At 41.0% G+C, this 18830-nt stretch overlaps 1 protein-coding gene across 2 annotated transcripts in view; it reads right to left on the bottom strand.

Moving 5' to 3' along the window:
• Nucleotides 1-14027, bottom strand: part of micu1 (mitochondrial calcium uptake 1) — a 28882-nt gene extending 14855 nt beyond the window's left edge. For both annotated transcript variants that reach the window (XM_084021295.1, XM_084021296.1), the window contains exons 1-5: nucleotides 13883-14027; nucleotides 9965-10129; nucleotides 8882-9071; nucleotides 6779-6941; nucleotides 4376-4419 (exon numbers count right to left, since the gene is read on the bottom strand). In XM_084021295.1, the coding sequence (XP_083877421.1) occupies nucleotides 4376-4419; nucleotides 6779-6941; nucleotides 8882-9071; nucleotides 9965-10128 (561 nt within the window). In that variant the 5' untranslated portion in view covers nucleotide 10129; nucleotides 13883-14027. The remainder of the gene's footprint in view (nucleotides 1-4375; nucleotides 4420-6778; nucleotides 6942-8881; nucleotides 9072-9964; nucleotides 10130-13882) is intronic.
• Between the last annotated feature and the right edge of the window lie 4803 nt (nucleotides 14028-18830).

Genomic DNA, 18830 nt, shown 5'->3' with positions numbered 1-18830 from the left:
TAAAGCGGAGAGGTCAAGACTAATTTATTTACATGTACCAACGCATAAATGTGTATATCAGAAGCATTTGAATCACAAAAGGTTTCTCCCGTGCACACTGGTGAAACATTTTGGAGCATTGCTGGAAACTAGGAGCAAGTAAATGCTCAAATGAACGCAGTCATACACATTTATGCAAGTGATATAAGCAATTTAAGTGTCCCTGGAAAATGAAATTAACAGATAAGGCAGAGATTCCTCCACCAAATGTGTCATTTCTATTTTATTTTTCCTCATAAGGACATTTCAAAATGCACTATTGTGCTTATACCATGGCCACTTACCACAGGAAATCAAGCTGTACCCAAATCATCAACCATCTTTAAATGTTTAAAAATAGCTGACACTTGAACACACCTAACCTCCTGGTTATTATCATAGGTAATGTTAGATTATCTGCAGTTTAATGTGCTCTTGTACTGTAATCAAGTACTTTCCGTGGCCATGATATAATCTGCCTTATTACATGAGAAAATACAGTGGTGGTGCTTAATTCTACATCCAACCTTCCCCCATCTGGCTGTACAGCACATATACCCTGTGAGAGAAATATCTAGATGTAAACTCAACATTTTATTTCCGGTCTACCGATCTCTTGTTTGAATTTATACACTTAAATGCTGTTTGGCAGCTCTCCTATACACGGTGGTCATAAACTTAAATGAGGCCGTGACTCCGGTTTCACACTTGCTGAAGCTGAGATGTGGGAAATACAGACAAACTACTCACTTAGCTGTTCCCCTGGACTAACAACACTGAATAGCTATGCCCTCCACATTACTAGAGGAGTGCGAGAGTGAATAATAGAAAGAAAGAAAACAATTCAGAGGAAGAGGGGTCGAGAATACAAAAGTGCAGTTTTTCATTCAGGTGCACACATGCTGCTCGGCACACACCCCATACCTGCCAGAAGTCCTGCAGAGAGGGAGGGGCAGAAAGGGAAGGAGATGAGGAGGGAGGGTAGACAGAGGAGGAGAGGAGGGAGGGGGGATTTGTGGGTAGAGAATGGGGATCAGTAAATGGAATGATTGGGAGAGGAGACAGCAAAAAATTAGGGATTTTGGGAGATGGGGGGGGAGTTGGAGGATGATGTATATTCACGAGGAAGGGAAGAGAGAGAAAATGGAGGGATTACTCGTTATGTGAATGAGAGAGGATGGCTGATAAGAGCATGGAAGAATAATCAACAGTTAACAATGGCAATGTCAGGTCACATCAACATAAATTTGCAACAGCATAAAGGCATGCCCACGGGATCAGGGGAGGAGAAGAGAGGGAGAAAGGTGCAATGAAACAACTGGTTGAGCAAAGAAAACAAACAATGACATTTAAAGACTTCTGAGATAACTGTGTTTCCATGGACAGGAAAATAAAAGTAAGGCAAACAGGATGAGTCAATATGAACAAGAGTCGTAAAACAATCTTATAGGGTTATAATGTTTACATAGAGACTGAACATGGACAGTTTATAGTCGGCGGGATGGAGCAGCCAGAGAGAAGTGAGAGGATTATAAGAAGTACACTCTTCCACTTAGCTACGGCCAAACTGTATGGATGTGACAAATCTCAGTTGGCTTTTAGCTATTTTTAAATAAAAACTATGGCAAGTGAGACACAGAGGTCTTTTAAGAGCGCTCTCATGTTACTCTCACACAATACTGTACACCTCCCTTGCCATCGATTTTAGCCTGTGTTGCAGTTAACCACCCAACCCCCAGCTGAAATACTCCCATGTACTTCACCACACCCTCCATCATCTTCACCATTTAACGATTTAATGCTATGCAGGTCTAAATGTCATGCGAACTAGATTTCATGGCACGAAACGGCATTAGTTTATTCCTCCGCCAACTAGCTGTGGGGGCCCATTAAGCCAATGAGGAGGAGGAATATGTCTCTGGGCAAAAAGGAGATAGGGGCAGCGCTGGGGAGGGAGAGGAGCTGTTCGGGTCGCTCTGGGCATGGCAGGGAAATCTCAGGGGATAAGAAAAGCTAAATACAGTATCTGAGAAGCACTGCGTGGCCAGAGATTTGCCTGGCAAATGGGAAGGCGACGCCCAGAGATAGGGAACATTTACATAAGCAGGCCCATAAACAAAGAGTTCCATTTTGATTTTAGGTTGCCACAGAATCTTACATTTACTTTTGATCACTGTATGTCACAAGCTCTTCGATTCACATGGTTTTGAAATATGGATGAGTCAACGTTCTGGGGACTAAAATCACAAGCCGAGTTGCAGAAGGCAATAAAAAGGGGGAAGTTGTGACAACCAGTTCTGTTTTCTGTCTCACTGAGAAGAGGAACAAACTTTACTCATACAGCCTCGGGGCTGATGGATTTTCTAATGAGGTTACAAACTACAACCATCACATTGATGATTAGTAAATACTAAATTAAAAAGGATGGTTGGATACTGGGTGTGAGAGATGCACGATGGGATCAGCGAGAGGGCAGTAATGGTCACAAATCAATATCAAGGAAAGTAATGATTTATATTGATGTCCTCTATTTTCCTGACAGTGAAGAGAGAAATAGCAGTTAGCAGTCAGACCAACGCCTGTCCAAATTTCACCTGCTGTTATTGCCCTTAAATAGGTCATTACGCACTGGACCCACTTTGTAAATGTCGCTTTTAATGATTAAGTGTGGAGCTGGTTTTTAAAGAGCCAGGCTTCTCTGAACCACGCTTAAACAACTGAACACAGGTAAGATCCAGGTGTAGGTTGAAAACAATATATTTCATGACCCTTTAAATCCTTTTCTGAACTTCTATAGCTCAAACAATAGTTGGATAAGATATTCTTCGGATCTTCTCTAGTCTTAATTGCTGTGATTGTAAAATAATATGAGTTGACAGTTGAGAAGCAGACAGCAAAGCAGAAGCTTAAGCAAAGACACAGAAAAACATAGTATACAGCATATGGTATCTGGGGAAACAACATCATTCAATGTCAATATTCAGGCAGCGAAACCACATCATGTACCTGAAACAGACGGTTCTCGGTGTGACATCCACTTGAGCACAAGATATCAACAAGAAATGCACCCAAAAAAACAAACAAAGTGGGCCCAGAAATGCCAGCTAACATTCTCATAGCTGTGTTTCTAATGGTTTGGATGTTTTTTTCTGTCAACTTCTGCACTTTTTGCTGACAGAATGTAATGGTGTTTTCCATCTGCTCCACTATCTCTTTCCATATGTCATCTTTACACGATGCTGTAACCCCCTGCTCCTCATGAGTACTTGTTTATGTCTACGACATTGAGTTATCGCCTCAATTTATACATCATTCCAGTTTTCTTCAATGTCATTTCAGCCTAAACGATGGATTAATATGGAAGTTGTTTGACTTATTGAGCATTTACAGATGTTATAGCTAGATTTATTGTAGCAATATTATTCAGTTCAGCAAAAGACGGGTATAAAATTAACTAAAGCAGATGCTGTATAGTATTTGATAAACAACTTTAGATCATTTACATGGACGTATACACAGGAATTATTTGCTGACAAGTAGTGCCCACTTATTCAGTCATTTACATGAATATTTTTGGATGTTTTGACTTTTATTTTTTATTTTAACTTCATTTCAGAAAAGGATCCCTCAGTGCTGCACTGAAATAAGACCATACACAGCCTGTATGCATATTTAAAATCCAACGCATGAACTGATAAAACCCACATGGATTATAAGGCTAATTATCAAGTGCATACTTTGTTTGTTTAAAATGTTCTGTATGGAATTAGAAAGAATATTTAAAAGTTAAGGGACATATTTCTGACAAAAGTTTGAAAAGACAATTTAATAAAAAAAAAAGTATATATTGACTTAAACATTTTCACTGAATGTTGATCTTTTACTTGGAACTACCTTTTTACTGGAAACAAGTCCATATGTAAACTGTGGAAGAGTCAATAATACCTGGACAAGGTGTCTACAAAGACAGGTTACTGTTTTTCAAATTACATTTTCAGTGCTTTAAGGTGAACAAGCAAATTTGTAGTCATCTCTTTTGAGTTACTGACAGATATTGTGTTAGCACAGAAAAAGCTGAAATTATCTACATGTGTAATTGGGGTAAGTGAGAAGTAATTCATGTTTTTTTTCAGTGAATAAACCTGTCTGGTAGACTGGGAAAAGAAATATGCCCTAACAATTTGTTAGACAGCTTCTGGGGAAATGCAATACTTATTGAATGTACAGTATATTATAAAATAAAATCATTTATTTTAAGCTAAATTTATGGACCAGGGATGAAATGTTTCACAGACATAATTTCCTGCTGCTGATCTCCATGAATACTAAATTGACTACCCAGATGCCCACTTCTTACCTTTCCATCATATCGCTTCACATGGAACTGGTCCAGGCCTAGATCTGAAAAAAAAAAAAATACAGACAAAATATAAACAGACCTACAGATTAGACAAATAGATGAAACAGATATTATAACAAACGAGATGTGAGGCAGAGTAATTACACAGTAGGAGCATCAAGATTTATGCCTAGCATGAAGCAGAGCAAATGTATTTACTCAGGTGTCATTACTGAACCTCTAGTACACACCGACACGTGCTCAAGATTAATAATAGCCATTAATAACCCATTTCCATTTTACAGATTCTTTAAAATAAACAATCATCAGCATTCAGCTCTGAACCTCCCGATCATCAATTAGAACCAAGTTCTCCACCAGCGACATCAACAGTGTTTACATGCTTATTTATATACATGGATGCTTGATATCGGTATCTCAAGGTGTTTGGTTCATCGCCAACACAATGAATAATGACTTCAATGAAACACATATGGACGAGTTGTAAATGAGCAGTGTTCACCTCAGTGGCCTGTGTCATTTCCTTTTATGCAAAAGGAAGCGATTAATTCGGTGACTGAACACAAGTCTGCTGAAGTACTTTAATTTTGAACTTCCCTTGATCAAATAATATACCAGAGTAAACTTCAAACATGAATTGTGAATTTTTGCGTGAATAAGACAGTCTTGCTTCCAAACTAATGAGGTTCAAACTAATAAAACTGGCTAAGGTGATTATTTTCTAAACTCTTGTGTGAGGCAGCGGTTCTAATCTGTTAAATAAAGTGTGCGGTATTAAATATGATAGAAAAAGTTCCAAAAGTCCCACAGGGTCTTGATATCATAATGAAAGACTGGGACAGCACAGTGACCTACTGAAACAGTCTCATCAAATCAGATTAACTTGATGGTTAGACTATAATCTCATTAAATTGAACTTGGCTTCATCAGCATTAGAGAAAAACCTTATCACATAATACGTCTGAAAATAGCCTTCCACCTTATTCTGCTGAGTCAATAATCCATTTCTTCAGGTCAGTTAACACAATCAACAGATATTTTCAATTCAGGAGTTGGATCATTAAGCTTTAGTCCATACTCTAGACAAAATACCAGCCAAACTCTGTGAAATGCACTTGTAAAAGTGAGCCTTGTTGTTTTGTCTATCAAGCATCCCTGACTATTCTACAATCTATTCCTTTAGCACAGGGAGCCTAGCCATAAAATTCACATTTTAACGTAATGAGGCAATAAGGACTACCTAAAAAAGCACCATGAGCATTCATGGGTTAATCATCATCAATGGGCCCACAAATCCCCAGAACATTAAAACAACAAATCCAGTGTAATCAGCAACTGTGGAGTCTATTAGTCAATCTCACATTAGTTGGTGGCTTTGAGAAGAGAGTAAACTGGCTGCCTTTCAAGGAAACTGCAGCTTCTCTTCACCTTTTCATCTTTTTTTCAAACACAACTCAGCTCATCATGACTGAAATCCCAGTTTGGAAGCAGGATAGAGAAAAGAAGAGCTGGGGAAATCATTAAATTGGAGGCAAGGTACCGGGTGTAACGATGTAAGGCCAATGGGGGTCAAAGCTAGGCCGAGTCTTGAACATGGTTAATAGATGGAAGTGCTGAGGTGAGCAGGAAAGGCAGCGCAGATGTGACAGGCCGCATCTTAGTCATTATTAAATGCTAACTGCAGGCTTGCCTCCTTTACTGTGGATGAATGTGCAGGATGTAATAGTCACAAGCTGAACATTCACCCGTAAGTCTGAGATGGAGGCTAATATACTCCCATGTCACGTAAATCTAAATGAGTTTTAGTGTTGAATAACTGGATAATGACAGATGAAGACTCTGAAACATGTCTATGCCAAGTTAAGCTCTCTGCCTTCCCAACCCTCCCATGGCTGGAGACCAAATATCTCTTACTGGCTCTATGTGCGAAGCCTGAGATCTGCTTTGGTTTGAACCTGTTAATTGATACGCCAACTGCTGCGTTGTGAGTCCCTCGACTCAGTGTGACCAGACAGCCCTGTCACTCCCCCGCCCTTCCCCCGCTTCCCTTCATACTTGTGAACACAGTCAGTGGGATCGTTATACCGTGAACTGTCATAAGAGCGGAACTGCCAAGCGTGTGCTAAGTGTCCCTGTAGCTGGATGGTGCATGGAGCGGGGCTGTGTTGTGTAATGCTCTACCAGTGGATTATGATGACTATGATCTCAGCAAGGTTGCCAGTGCAAATTTGGCATTCAATTCCTGGATGAGAGGTTGAACCAGTCTACAGAACCAAACTTAATGGAAAAATGGGAGTGAAAATGAAGTGAAAATCCTAGGAAATAACTGCAGCATGCCAGCGGATGTGAAAAAGTTGCTGATAAAGACCAAATGGGGTGACGGAAAGAGGGGAGACTCACTCTCAGGCTGCTTCTCATTGGGTGTGATGGAGCGTATGAAGTCCTGGGGCGTCATGTAAACCTCGGCATCCCCGTGTTCGCCGATGACCTTCAGCGTGGCAAAGTAGCGAAAAATCTTGTCTGGGGTCGAGTAGGCTCTTATCCTGTTCTCATACTCCATCACCTGCCAAGCAGACGGGAAAACCAATTTATGACACACATTTCATACATTGGGCATGAGCACTCCCCTAACATGGCTAAACATCCACCAAGTAAAAAAACCCCAGTGTGAAGTAAGGTAAATGATCTGACGGAGAGTTAAGAGTGTGTGGAGAAGGTGACGGAGTGAGCAGAATAAAGAAGCAGGTGATGACAGGAAAACAAGTTGACAGTCAGTATGTGGCAGTGTATTAACCTTCTGACTCCACTATCACATAATCAAAACAGGAAATAATGTCACGGCAGTATGACTGACAGGTGAACGCGAAGGGAGACTGCAGATTCATCACAGCCGCACAAAAGGCGCATAAGGCGAACAGCACGTTACCACTGAGATACCGACGCCGAGGCATTTGGGAAATTACTAATTTATTCAGCTCCGCTACACAACACGTCAATGTTTGTTTTGACAATGCTTATTTGCTTTCCAGCCGAAAGTTTCCAAACAGATGCGAGCATAACCGGTGAAATTGACACTCCGTTCGGGAGACGAGCTCAGCCACGTTAATCCACACAGATTGTTATTTCATGTGACACTGAATGATTGTGTACACGATGAAAACTCCCTGTGGAAAAAGCAAAATACATTTTTACAGCAGCTGCAACTTTTTTGAAGTAGTTACCACTTCGAGATGACTGAGAGAGATGTACGGCGCTTTGATCAAACTAGATTCTTCGAGTGTGTAGCTATGAGTACGTGCCTCTGCCTTGGTTCACTCTCTTTAGCAGCGGACCTTGTTGGTCTATAGGGAAATAACCTAGAACATGCCCCCCAGAAGAGACAACCATCAGTGTATGGATGAGCGGTTATGGGACAGTCGTGTGGAAATGCTGGAGAGGCTGACTGATGGAAAGCCCGGGATACACTGTCATCTCTCTCTGGATCTCATCTCCACAGATTTACAGGCTACTGATCTCAGCCTCACCCACACTGATGGAGACTCAGGTGCATTCTTTTGAGCTTTCAGTCATGTGTGCCCTCACTTTCTATTAAAAAAAAATTGCACATATACGTCCAGGGGGGTGAAATTAAAATCACTGCAGTTATTATTTATTTATTTTCCTCAGGTTTCCATCGATACCTGAGACAAGCGTTCCACTTTAAAAGTAAGATGGTATAAAAGCACTACATTTTAAAAGACATTTAAAAGACAAAGATATTATTCCCTCCTGATGCATGATTTTGCATTTGAGTTACTTGAGCCTTATTCAGACAATCCCCATCAATTTTAAATAAATAAATTAAATAAAAGATATTGTGTGAGTACTTCCCACCATAAATACTGTAAAACACCAACAGCATTTAGGGGCGGCCTCCTTCAGAAGCACTGATGCACACATATACAAACAGGATTTACTTTAGAAGAATATGCTTTATCAAACTTAGTTGAAATACTGCATAAGATGGCATAAAGAACTATTCTTATCAACACAGTACTGAATCCCGTCGGCTCTGATTCACTAAGGTTTGCTCCCTAGACATCGATATGCTTTCAGAAGACTCAGGCTTCTGCTGAGGCATGAGTGATTGCATCACATTTCCACAAATGTCATCAACCATTCAATGTTCTTTCCTCTGTCTGGTCCGCAAACAATAACATGCAGTGCTGCAATCCTTGTTTGTTCAGCATCATATCAAAGACCATTTGTTATTTCTTGGCTTGTTTTTTGCACATTTGCCATCTGCAGCCTAATTAACAGTAATAAAATCTTATGGGTGGTGCATTTCGGTTGTTTATGAGAACAGCAATGCAGTCTGATTACCTTTGTATGTCTCCATAAAATATTCTGTCACAAATATACTGCCGTTTGCATATTGGACATTGATTGGGAGGGCTCTCAAAACATCATTCTACAGGCAAATTAAATACTGGACTTACTGAATATTTATTGTTTATTGATTACCTTGCGGTCACGGAATCCTGAGCGTGGCTTCTTCTTTTTCCCCTCACCACCTTCATTTGGTTCTTCGTCGCCACTGCTGGCTTCCACCGAATTCTCCGACTCGGTCTCGTGATCTGCATCCCTCACAAAATCAGCCTCTCCACCTGGTTGCTCAGCGTGTCGAACCGAAGGCCCTGCCTCTGCATATGCTCTAGTTTTCAAAAAAAGAAACGGATTAGAAACACATTAAGAACATTTTTTTTTAGCCTGTGCTCTGTTTTGCTTGCAGAGGGGTTTACCAAGTCAAACTCTCACTTGACCATCCTTCAGACTAAACTGAACATTGGAATAATAATAATAAATAGGTGGGTTTGTCTGGAGTAGGCTGAGTAATTCAGTTTAACGAGACACAAGGAGAATGAAGCCTGGGTGAAGGCCCGGAACAGTCTCATCCCATCCGTCTCAAATGCCCTAAGGCACAATCCATCATTCTACCTTCTGCAGACTGGTGATTCTGTCCCCATAGAGCTCGCACGTTAACACCCTCTCCTCTGCTTTACTTTAACTAAACACCAGTCTCCTTAGTAATGGATAGCCATAAAATAATTGTGACACACTTGGGATGGTAGCTTGGCACGTCAACTTCATGGGGTGGTTTCCCTAATAACTGTGTAATGCTGGGGAATCGAATTTGGCATGTGTTCAAAAGTCGAACTGCTGTCAAATACTGCACCGCAAGCAAATTCATGTTTACTCTATGTAGATCGAGGGCTGTTGAAAAGCGAGTGTCTAGTAAAAAGTCGATGCATTCTTAAGAATGGTGTGATGTTTCAAGGGGAATATCTTTGATGTGATTTGATGGGGTTTTTCCCTTACCACATCAAAGATGAACTAAAATGTACCTCGACAGACAAGTGAAAAATTAAACCCAGCCACGTGATATTGTTGTGAGTAACACTGCGTTTTGGGGTTGTGAACATGTTTGACAGGTTTGATGGCAAGCTAGTGACAAATGAAGTATGTTTAAATTGAATTCAATTGAAGTATCAGAAGGCCATTATCATTCTTTCAGTGCTACAAAGAAGCAGTCAGACCCAGACTTACGTTTTCCAGAGCAGCCCGGCAGTAGCAGACACACCAGTGACCCCAGCCAAAGCTGCCAGCATCAGCCTCCTACGGTCAGCCCCTCGCACTGCTCCACTGTGGTAGCGTCGGGACAACTGCGCTAGTCCCAGCGACACTGCCGACAATGCCCGCAAGCGGAACATTCTGCAGAGAGAAAAGAATAAAGGGTGTGTTGAAACAGCCGTTACTGGGTCAACACAGGACTGTACGAACATTTGAAGATGCAATTTTGTTGGAGGACATTTTTTTAGCATGTCCTGAGAGAAAAGACGTAATTAGTAATTAGATGGCAAAAATCTGCTTCTATCATTGCAAATACAGCCAAATAAGTGGGCAAAACCGTTTCAAACTAAGGACCTGAATGTCACGCAGAAGCGCAAACATCGTCTTTCCTTCCATCTCCAGTCATAGGCCAAGGAAGTCTTAAGAAAGGATGTGGAGAATTTGACTTAAAAAAAAAACTCATTAATAGTCACCTCAAGACTAATGCGTAGAACAAAAGCAGTGCACTGTGGGATCGGTCTTCACACTGCACTGCACTGCACGCAAAACTGTACCTTCAAAAAAGCCAATGCATAAATGTCCTGGGTTCCTCACACACCTAAATTAACAACAGAAATCAAGGATAAAACTAATTGCAACTAGTGCAGCTAAGCTCCAGAACTTAATTTTCAACCAGACTGTTGCTTCATTCATCTGTGTCATGGAAAGATGATTAATAAGTACGCAAGGGGCTACTGGTGTTTAGCTTTGTAGCTCCCTTGTGTGCACCAAGGATGGGACATCAGAGTTAATTCCACTGAGGCCTGAAGCTGCCACCTGTCGATATCCTATTAACAATTCAGACATCAATGATCAAACTGAATGAGTAGACAGACAGAAGAAGACATGGCATATGCTAATTGGAGGGTTTGGTAACCCATGACAGTTGAGAGAAACAGCAAGCACACTCGCACAATGTTCTATGGAGTTGGAGACGGATGCTTAATGACTGGTGCCAAATATATTATTGACATCAGTGACAGAGAAAAAAACCTATTCAGTGCAACAGAACAACTTGAATGAAAGTCAATGGTGGAAAACATCTTTAAATACTTGTATTGTGGCATGTTTAAAAAGGGATACACTCCCAAATTTGATGGAATACACTTACTGTAAGTAGATTTGGACAAACATGTCTGCCAAATGAGTGTGTAATATAACATAATTAAGGACCAAACCAAACTAAAAATTAGTCATATCTGTAAATAACACAAGGAAAATGATGACAATTGAGGCAATCATTCCTGAATCATTTTTCACGTGCTGACCTGATATAATTTATTCATGCCAACATTGCATCTGCTTGAAATTAATTCAGAGTTTCTGCAACCGGAAAGAGTTTTTCATCTCAGCCACAAATACATGATACACACATATGCCAGACAAGCCTTGATTTACAAGAGGCAGAGTAACAAAAAAAAAAAAAATACAAAATTGTTTTTCTTGGTCTGCTTGATTCCAAGCAGCCAGCTGTGCACTTCTCATTTAGGCTAGCGTAATTAATGCATTCCCGTGTCTTTGAATTATGTCAAATGAGCTGAAATTAATTATTTCCAAACTAAAAGTTACCAATGATCTCTAAAATCCCCAGTTGGGAGGCTTGGCGCTTGTACAAAAAATAGATTTTTACAGCTCAGACACACCAATGCTCTCTTTTTTTCCCATCAGACTGTCAGAACTTTTTGGACATGAAGGGAACTCTGGGAATTTGAAAGCTATCTTGAATGAAAAACAGCAAACCACACTGCAGCTACAACTCCCTTATCTCACAGAGGACTGTAGAAGACCTTGTTATTAAAATAGGATAACCCAGTACCGTCTCTTTTGAATTCCTCGCATTCAAAAACTCACAAATACAGGAACACACACGAAAATGGACAATGGTTTATGGGGATTTAGGGACTATCCTATGCTATAACAACACTGTCACTGGCAGACAGAATTTTGTCTGTATGTGTTTCCTTCTCATATCTCAAGAACCATTCCTCTGCTCTACATCCGACATTCAATATTATTATTTTTTTTAAATAAACAAACGATAGCAGGCCGTGCATCAGCAGGTGGTGTGGCTTCAGGGTATCAGAGTCAGCATTTCGCCAGCAGTGGGACTTTTCATGCCACAGATCATTGACTGCAGTTCACATTTGGTGCTGAATGCTGGATACACTAACGCACCTCGGCGCAAGCAGCACTTCCAGGGACCGCTCAGAGCAGGTACCCGCCTCGAATGGCCCATCGCTTTACTGCGATTATACCCTTAAAGGCCGCTTCCAGTTATCATCAAGTGACTTGCATTCACCCTTTTTGCCTTTGTTCTACATCCTTAAAGCAAGGGACAACAAAAGTCTAAATCAAGTTTGTTACATTTCTAAAATAATCCAGTGGTTTACGTAATGACTAGTAGTAGATTGATGAACAATGCAAATATTCACTCCTACGTCAAACACCGGCAAAGTAACACTATAGTTTACAGCTCTTTAAAGCTGGTATCTGAAAACTGACCTGTGACTCGGTTAACCAACACTGCTCTTGGTCATCAACATTGCCCACCACCTGACCCAGTGATATGTTGAGATGCCCACAAGAGAAACACAAGTATTTATGTTGTGCGAACACTTCCCTCTACTTGGAAGATAACGTCCTATAAAAACAGAAACGGGCAGGAAATGGAGTGGAAAGTGTCACACCCACAGCATGGGGCCACTAAAAATGATGTTTTATGCCCTCAGTTGAAACTACTGATCCATTCCTCTCCAAGATGCTAAAATTTGCCGTTCCTTTGTTGCTCAGGAATGTTTTCTGTATTAATAATAGTAAATAAAAAGAGAGAGACGGCATTAATGTCAGGAGTACAATTGCACAGATAAAGATCACTGCAAGTGTACCTTCTCATTTGAAAACATTCACATGCGTAGACTTATGAGAACTTTCTTACAATATTTAAGTACCAGAAGATTTATCAGAATAAATCCAAATACACTCGACATGCTGGACAACAGGTAATAATGGTAACTCTAAGGTTGGGCCAGTTTGACAGTGATGACTCACATGATAGTTAGCCACTTCTCACTGGAATATCATGTCTGTAAACACAAGTATGTGTGCACTGCAGGTGAATTGGTCAAAACACTTTACAAACAATTTTTGCAAAAGGTAACACACATTGATAATCCAACATATTTATTTTGTAATGACCTGGAGAGATCTGGAGGCAACTCAGTTTGGTCAAAGATGCGAGTTCTCCTACATGGTGGACGTTAAAACGCCAATTTAAACTAAGGAAACGTTTGGCTTCGGCAGAAATTACCATAAACACTAGCAGGACCAACAACGATCAAAGTTTTACTCTCCTAATTGTCACCTCGCGGTTTTGCTGATATGATGAAGCTAGCTTAAATGATGGACATTCACGCCACCGTTTCACACGAAATCCGGTCGTCAGCGGTTAACCGCTAATATGCCTAACTAACATCAACGTCGCCAACACATATAACTATTAATTGTAATATTAGCGTTTTATTTGACATGTCAGAACGGAAAACCGAATGCCCAAAGTACCTCATGATTGACAAGGACCCCAATGTTTTGTTTTTAGCCGTACGTTGACCTCATAGACATCAGCCTGCAGTAATATAACATTTAGCTGTCTGCAACCCAGTATTATTATACCACGTAACGCCTCCTTGTTACTGTTAATCTAAAATTGCGTTGCGCCAGTCCGATAAAGGTTTCGTAGCGAAGCTAACGCTAGCTTGCTAGCAAGCTAACAGTTGACATTACCGCTAGCATACAACGTCTACTGTTAGCTCAGAGGAAGCTGTCTCGTTGCGTAGAAGCGGGCAACAGTTTACTCACGTTAGTGTTATCACAAACGCCTGTCAGTCCAAAGCGACAACGTCTCCGGCGTTTCGTCTGTCCCTCTTGTGTGTCTGCAGATGTGGAGGAGCGCAGCAAGTAACAGCAGTTCCGTGTTCACCAACAACACAGCGCACGTAGCGGGGTGGAGCAACAACACGCGCGCGCCCCGCCCCGCCCCGCCCTCGTACCGTTCAGACGGGCCCCGTCCCAACACTACTGGGTTCAAACGATTACTTTGCGAGTAGCACAAAATAAAGATGACATGCTAATTTACGACAGTCTCTCATATATATATATATATATACCGTATATAGGACGGTGATAGCATGAAGCATCCTAACACCATTGATGCCATAGTATTGTGTTTTTCAGATAAGATCATTTTTATATGTGACATAATAGGAATTAAATCTGAATAGCCCAGCTTCTGCATATTGAATATATAGCACATGGCTGGAAGTAATATGCTGTTCATTTGGTATGTTTTGATGAATACAGCGTTGGCAATTTTATTTCTAATAAAAAAAAAAACCCACATACATTAATTTAAATAACATAACTGAATTGAAATGGGCTATAGGGAGCCTGTGTTGTCAGTCATGCATAAATTGTCAGAGCTCCAGTGTGAAAATGTATCAAAACGAAATTACTTGCCTCATAGCAATGTGCTGGTTCTAATTGTTGCTTTGAATACAAAATTGCCGGACTGAATACAAAATGTGAAAGGAAACGCTCCGGAGCTGCTGAGTCGTCAGGGGACGTTTAATGGAAGACTGCAGGTTGCGGGGCCTTGTCACATCCAATGACAGTGCAGGTCAAATTCCTGCTTGATTGGAATGGTAATGAGGTTATGAATAAAGTAGAGACAGAATACAATGCTACATATAGACCATCAGATTGAGACCAAAAGGCAGCGGGTTCCCTTTAAGAAATGCCAAGAATGTCATCTCAACACTATCACAATGTTGTCTTATTTATACTCACATCCCTCAATTTAAAAGCAGTTTAACAAAATTGCACGGCGAAAAAAAGGGCAAACCCTCTCTGATAGCTCTCTTAACTGATGGTTTTTTTCATTGAGTGCCAAGGCAGACATTTTGTTATTGCCCAGTTGGCAACGTGAAGTTGCATTCTCTCTGGTCAAATCAAATCCAACCTGATCCTATTTAGCCCTTGGCTCTTGGTGGAATAACTGGATACACCTGTGCACACAAATAAATCTCACTGAACACATGAATGCAATCAGACCAGCAAATGCACATTTCTGCAGCTGCAGGAGGAGAATGTTGGAAACAACCATGGAGACATTTATTTTAATGTTTAGCTTCTCTTAAACTACAGAATGTCAAATCATCAGTCCTGCATTACTCTGCTGTATCAGGTCATCTCATTCTCGTGGCACTTTGCTGAGGCTTGAGGATTCATAATATATGAGCAAAAATATTATTTCATTACCACATTCCTGAAAAATGTAGCCAGAATCGGAGCATTCTGTCAATATATTGCTTAATCAATAAAACCATCGCAATAACAAATGAACCTTTGATCGACAAGGTCAAAGGGCATCGGTGGTTTTCTGTGATGCTTTTCTGTGGGCTTATCTGCAATTGTATAGTTGCACCATATCAGCAATAAACAGGAGTTACTGTTTTCAATAAAGTTTCAGTGACATTCAGGTTGATCATCGTCTTGATTTAAAATACATACATTTCTCCTTTTACCTTTATTACAAATGATTGTTTATACTAATCTGTCTTTTTCCAAAATCTTTAATTAAAGCTATTTTCAACACCTCTCTCTCTCTCTCTCTCTCTCTCTCTCTCTCTCTCTCTCTCTCTCTCTCTCTCTCTCTCTCTCTCTCTCTCTCTCCATTTTTAATAATGGAGTCTACTTAACTGTGCAGCCCTCCAGTGCAGGGTTCATTAATGTGAACCGCACAATGGATAATTGTCAACTATTGAAATTTCATATTGAATTTGAATAGCTTAACAACAGTAATAACTTCAGCCTGGTCTGGGTCTACAATCGCAGAGCCTGTCCCTCCAACTCAATGCCATTTCATCTCATTCACAATCGCTTTGTCAGTCGTGTATTATTCTCATAAATATGTAAAACACAATGTAAATCACTTCCTCAAATTATCCAAACTACATATCGGTTTGGATACTGGAACTAATCAGAACCCCAAAGGCCGACTCTGGCGCTCTTGTACACACCTAAACAATATGCACACAGCACATTTAAAGGTCATGAAAAATATGTACACAAATATACAGTCTGAACAAGTTGGAAAGGACTTTCTGCTAAACGGCCATGTTATTAGATCTGTCACCTTGTCCGGGGTGTTGGGTCACGGTGTCGGGTTCGGCGAGCCGGACTATTAGAAGTAAGGGATCAACTACCTGAATCGTGTAAACCTTAAACGAAACCACCTCTTTCACTTAGTGGAGTTTCCGCCCTCTGACTCCACTACTGCCTATTTGTCTGGCTTAACTCATGCTGAAGGCTTATGCATATAAGGTACCTGTTTAGCCCGCAGCCGTTTGTCCTGTTGCATTGCAACAGTAATCTAAACAAAAGCATAGCACACCGGTGACGTCCATCCTGCTATTGTGGCGGTGCAGAAGGTGGAGATAAGACAGAAAAAAGCCTCCTTCTGCTCAACTGTTTCATTACATAATGTCAGCGTCGCCGCCCCGGTGACTTGTGTTTGGTTGAGAGAGTGTCTCACTTCTTGAGTGCTACATTAAGAACACACTTGTAAATCCATAGGGGAGTGCTATCTCTCTGTGTTGCACCCGAGATAAGTACGCAGCCGACCCGCTTTGTAGAGCGAGAACGACAGTGAAACTTGATCCACGAGCCGTGCCGCCTGTATAATGGTGAAAGATGGCTCAGGTTAAGACACGCAGACAACAGCCGGCTCTGGTTTCAGCAGCCGAACTGCTGTGTGGTGTCTGTGGGCCGTCGTTTGTGGAAGAGTAAGCAGGAAAAAGATGGCAGAGCACGCCGCCTGATTAGGTCTGTGTTTACATGATGTTTTATCTGATTGGTGGTCTGATGAAATGGAAGTCGCACACCCACGCATAGTTGCAAAGGGCATTACCTTTTTTGTAGACTCATGGGAGTGGCTATTTTATGGTGCTGTCATATCAGGCATGCATGCACGAACATGCACACACACACACACACATACTCAGGTATGCATACACACCTATTCTTGTGCTAAAGTCATCCATCTCCAACTTTGACATATGGGTGCAGTTCCGTCTCTGTTGAGTTTTTTTTAAACTATATGCATCAGCAGAGAAGATATTGAATTGACATTAATGTAGATCCATGTCAATTTGCCATGGTCATATAGTCCATCCATCCATCATCTACTGCTTATCCTGTATTCAGGGTCGCAGGGGGCCGATCCCAGCTGTCATTGGGCGAAGGCAGGGTTCACCCTGGACAGGTCGCCAGTCCATCGCATGGCCGACATGTAGAGACAAACAACCATTCACTCTCACATTCACGCCTACTAGTAATTTAGAGTCATTAATTAACCCCGTCCTGCATGTCTTTGGACTGTGGGAGGAAGCCGGAGAACCCGGAGAGAACCCACGCTTACACGGGGAGAACTCCACACAGAAGGAACCCGAACATCACAGTCTGTCTAAATTTAATTAAGAGTGGTGGTTTAAACTTATTGTTTTAATATATCTATTTCATATTTATATTTCATTTAACAATATTCATGCAGCTGGTACTGTTTGACAGTTTTTTTGCATATTTTTGTGTAATATCTTTTATATTGATATTTATAATACAGTGGAATTATTTTAATGACTGTTTAATATGCCCACAGAAAGTATAAGAAGAGTAGATGTTGAATAGATAAATCCAATTGCTTTAATCGTTTATTTCTACTCAGATATTGAGGTCTGATATAGGTAATTACCCTTTGTATGGCCTCCTTTTTCGAGCTGATTACACTGATTTTACATTGTTAATCATGCAAAATGTCCCTCATATCTTACATGATATGACTGAATCTTTTCAAGTGACTGCAGTCTGTTTTGTTTAAAGTGTTGACACAGCACGCACACATGCATACAATCCCGGTACAGTTACAGCAGTACTGTAGAGGTTGATGTGAACCAGCTCCCGGTAGTATTTGGCACCACACGCGCACAGGTTCTCTTTTGTGAATCGATTCGGCCTCGAGGCCTTGTCCATAGCAGAGAATTTGCATTTAAATTGCATTGCCCACACAGCCATAATGCACTGCACCTGAAGAAGTACAGGAGGAATTGGGATGAATTCTGGAGAGATGACATATACCGCACAAACAGACAAACAGAGGACAAGCACAATCAACAACAAAACAACCAGATCTCTGTTCTTTTATAAAAAGAAAAATCGTATTTCTTATTCTCCATGGCTTGACACATGAGATGAAACCATGATATTGTATGGATTACTGGGATAAAAGGTATTTGTGCTTGCATATTTATTTTCATAATTCAAAAGTTACTATAGGCTCTGCTATCTGGTTTCTCCCTTGACCAACACAGGTGTGGCAGGCAGTATTGTATGACAGGCCTGGTCAAAGGTTAAGGAGAACATGCTACATTTCACAGAAGGGAGGCTTCTCGACATTCATTGACCTAACGGACCCATTACCGCTCCTTTTACCTCCATTTGCGACGGCTGAGTGATTCTGGAGAAAACAAAACGCCTCTGACGCGACCGCTTTACCCTCACGTTCTGCTGCCGTTTGATGACAGAAGCCATGAGAACGCCTTGTGCGCCAGGAAGTATGGTCCAAGCTGTTTAAAAGTCACAGAAGATCAGTGCAATTAGATTTGATCCTGCAGGCTGCTCTTTTGGGACGTAGTCACAAGAGACTGAAGGACAAGCTAATATTAGACACATGGTTATGGAGAATGGATGGCAG

Source organism: Eutrigla gurnardus (genome assembly GCF_963514095.1).
Source record: "Eutrigla gurnardus genome assembly, chromosome: 11".
NCBI classification, from domain to species: Eukaryota; Metazoa; Chordata; class Actinopteri; order Perciformes; family Triglidae; genus Eutrigla; species Eutrigla gurnardus.
Note: the sequence above shows the minus strand (reverse complement) of the source record. Positions and strands in the feature narration are given on the sequence as shown.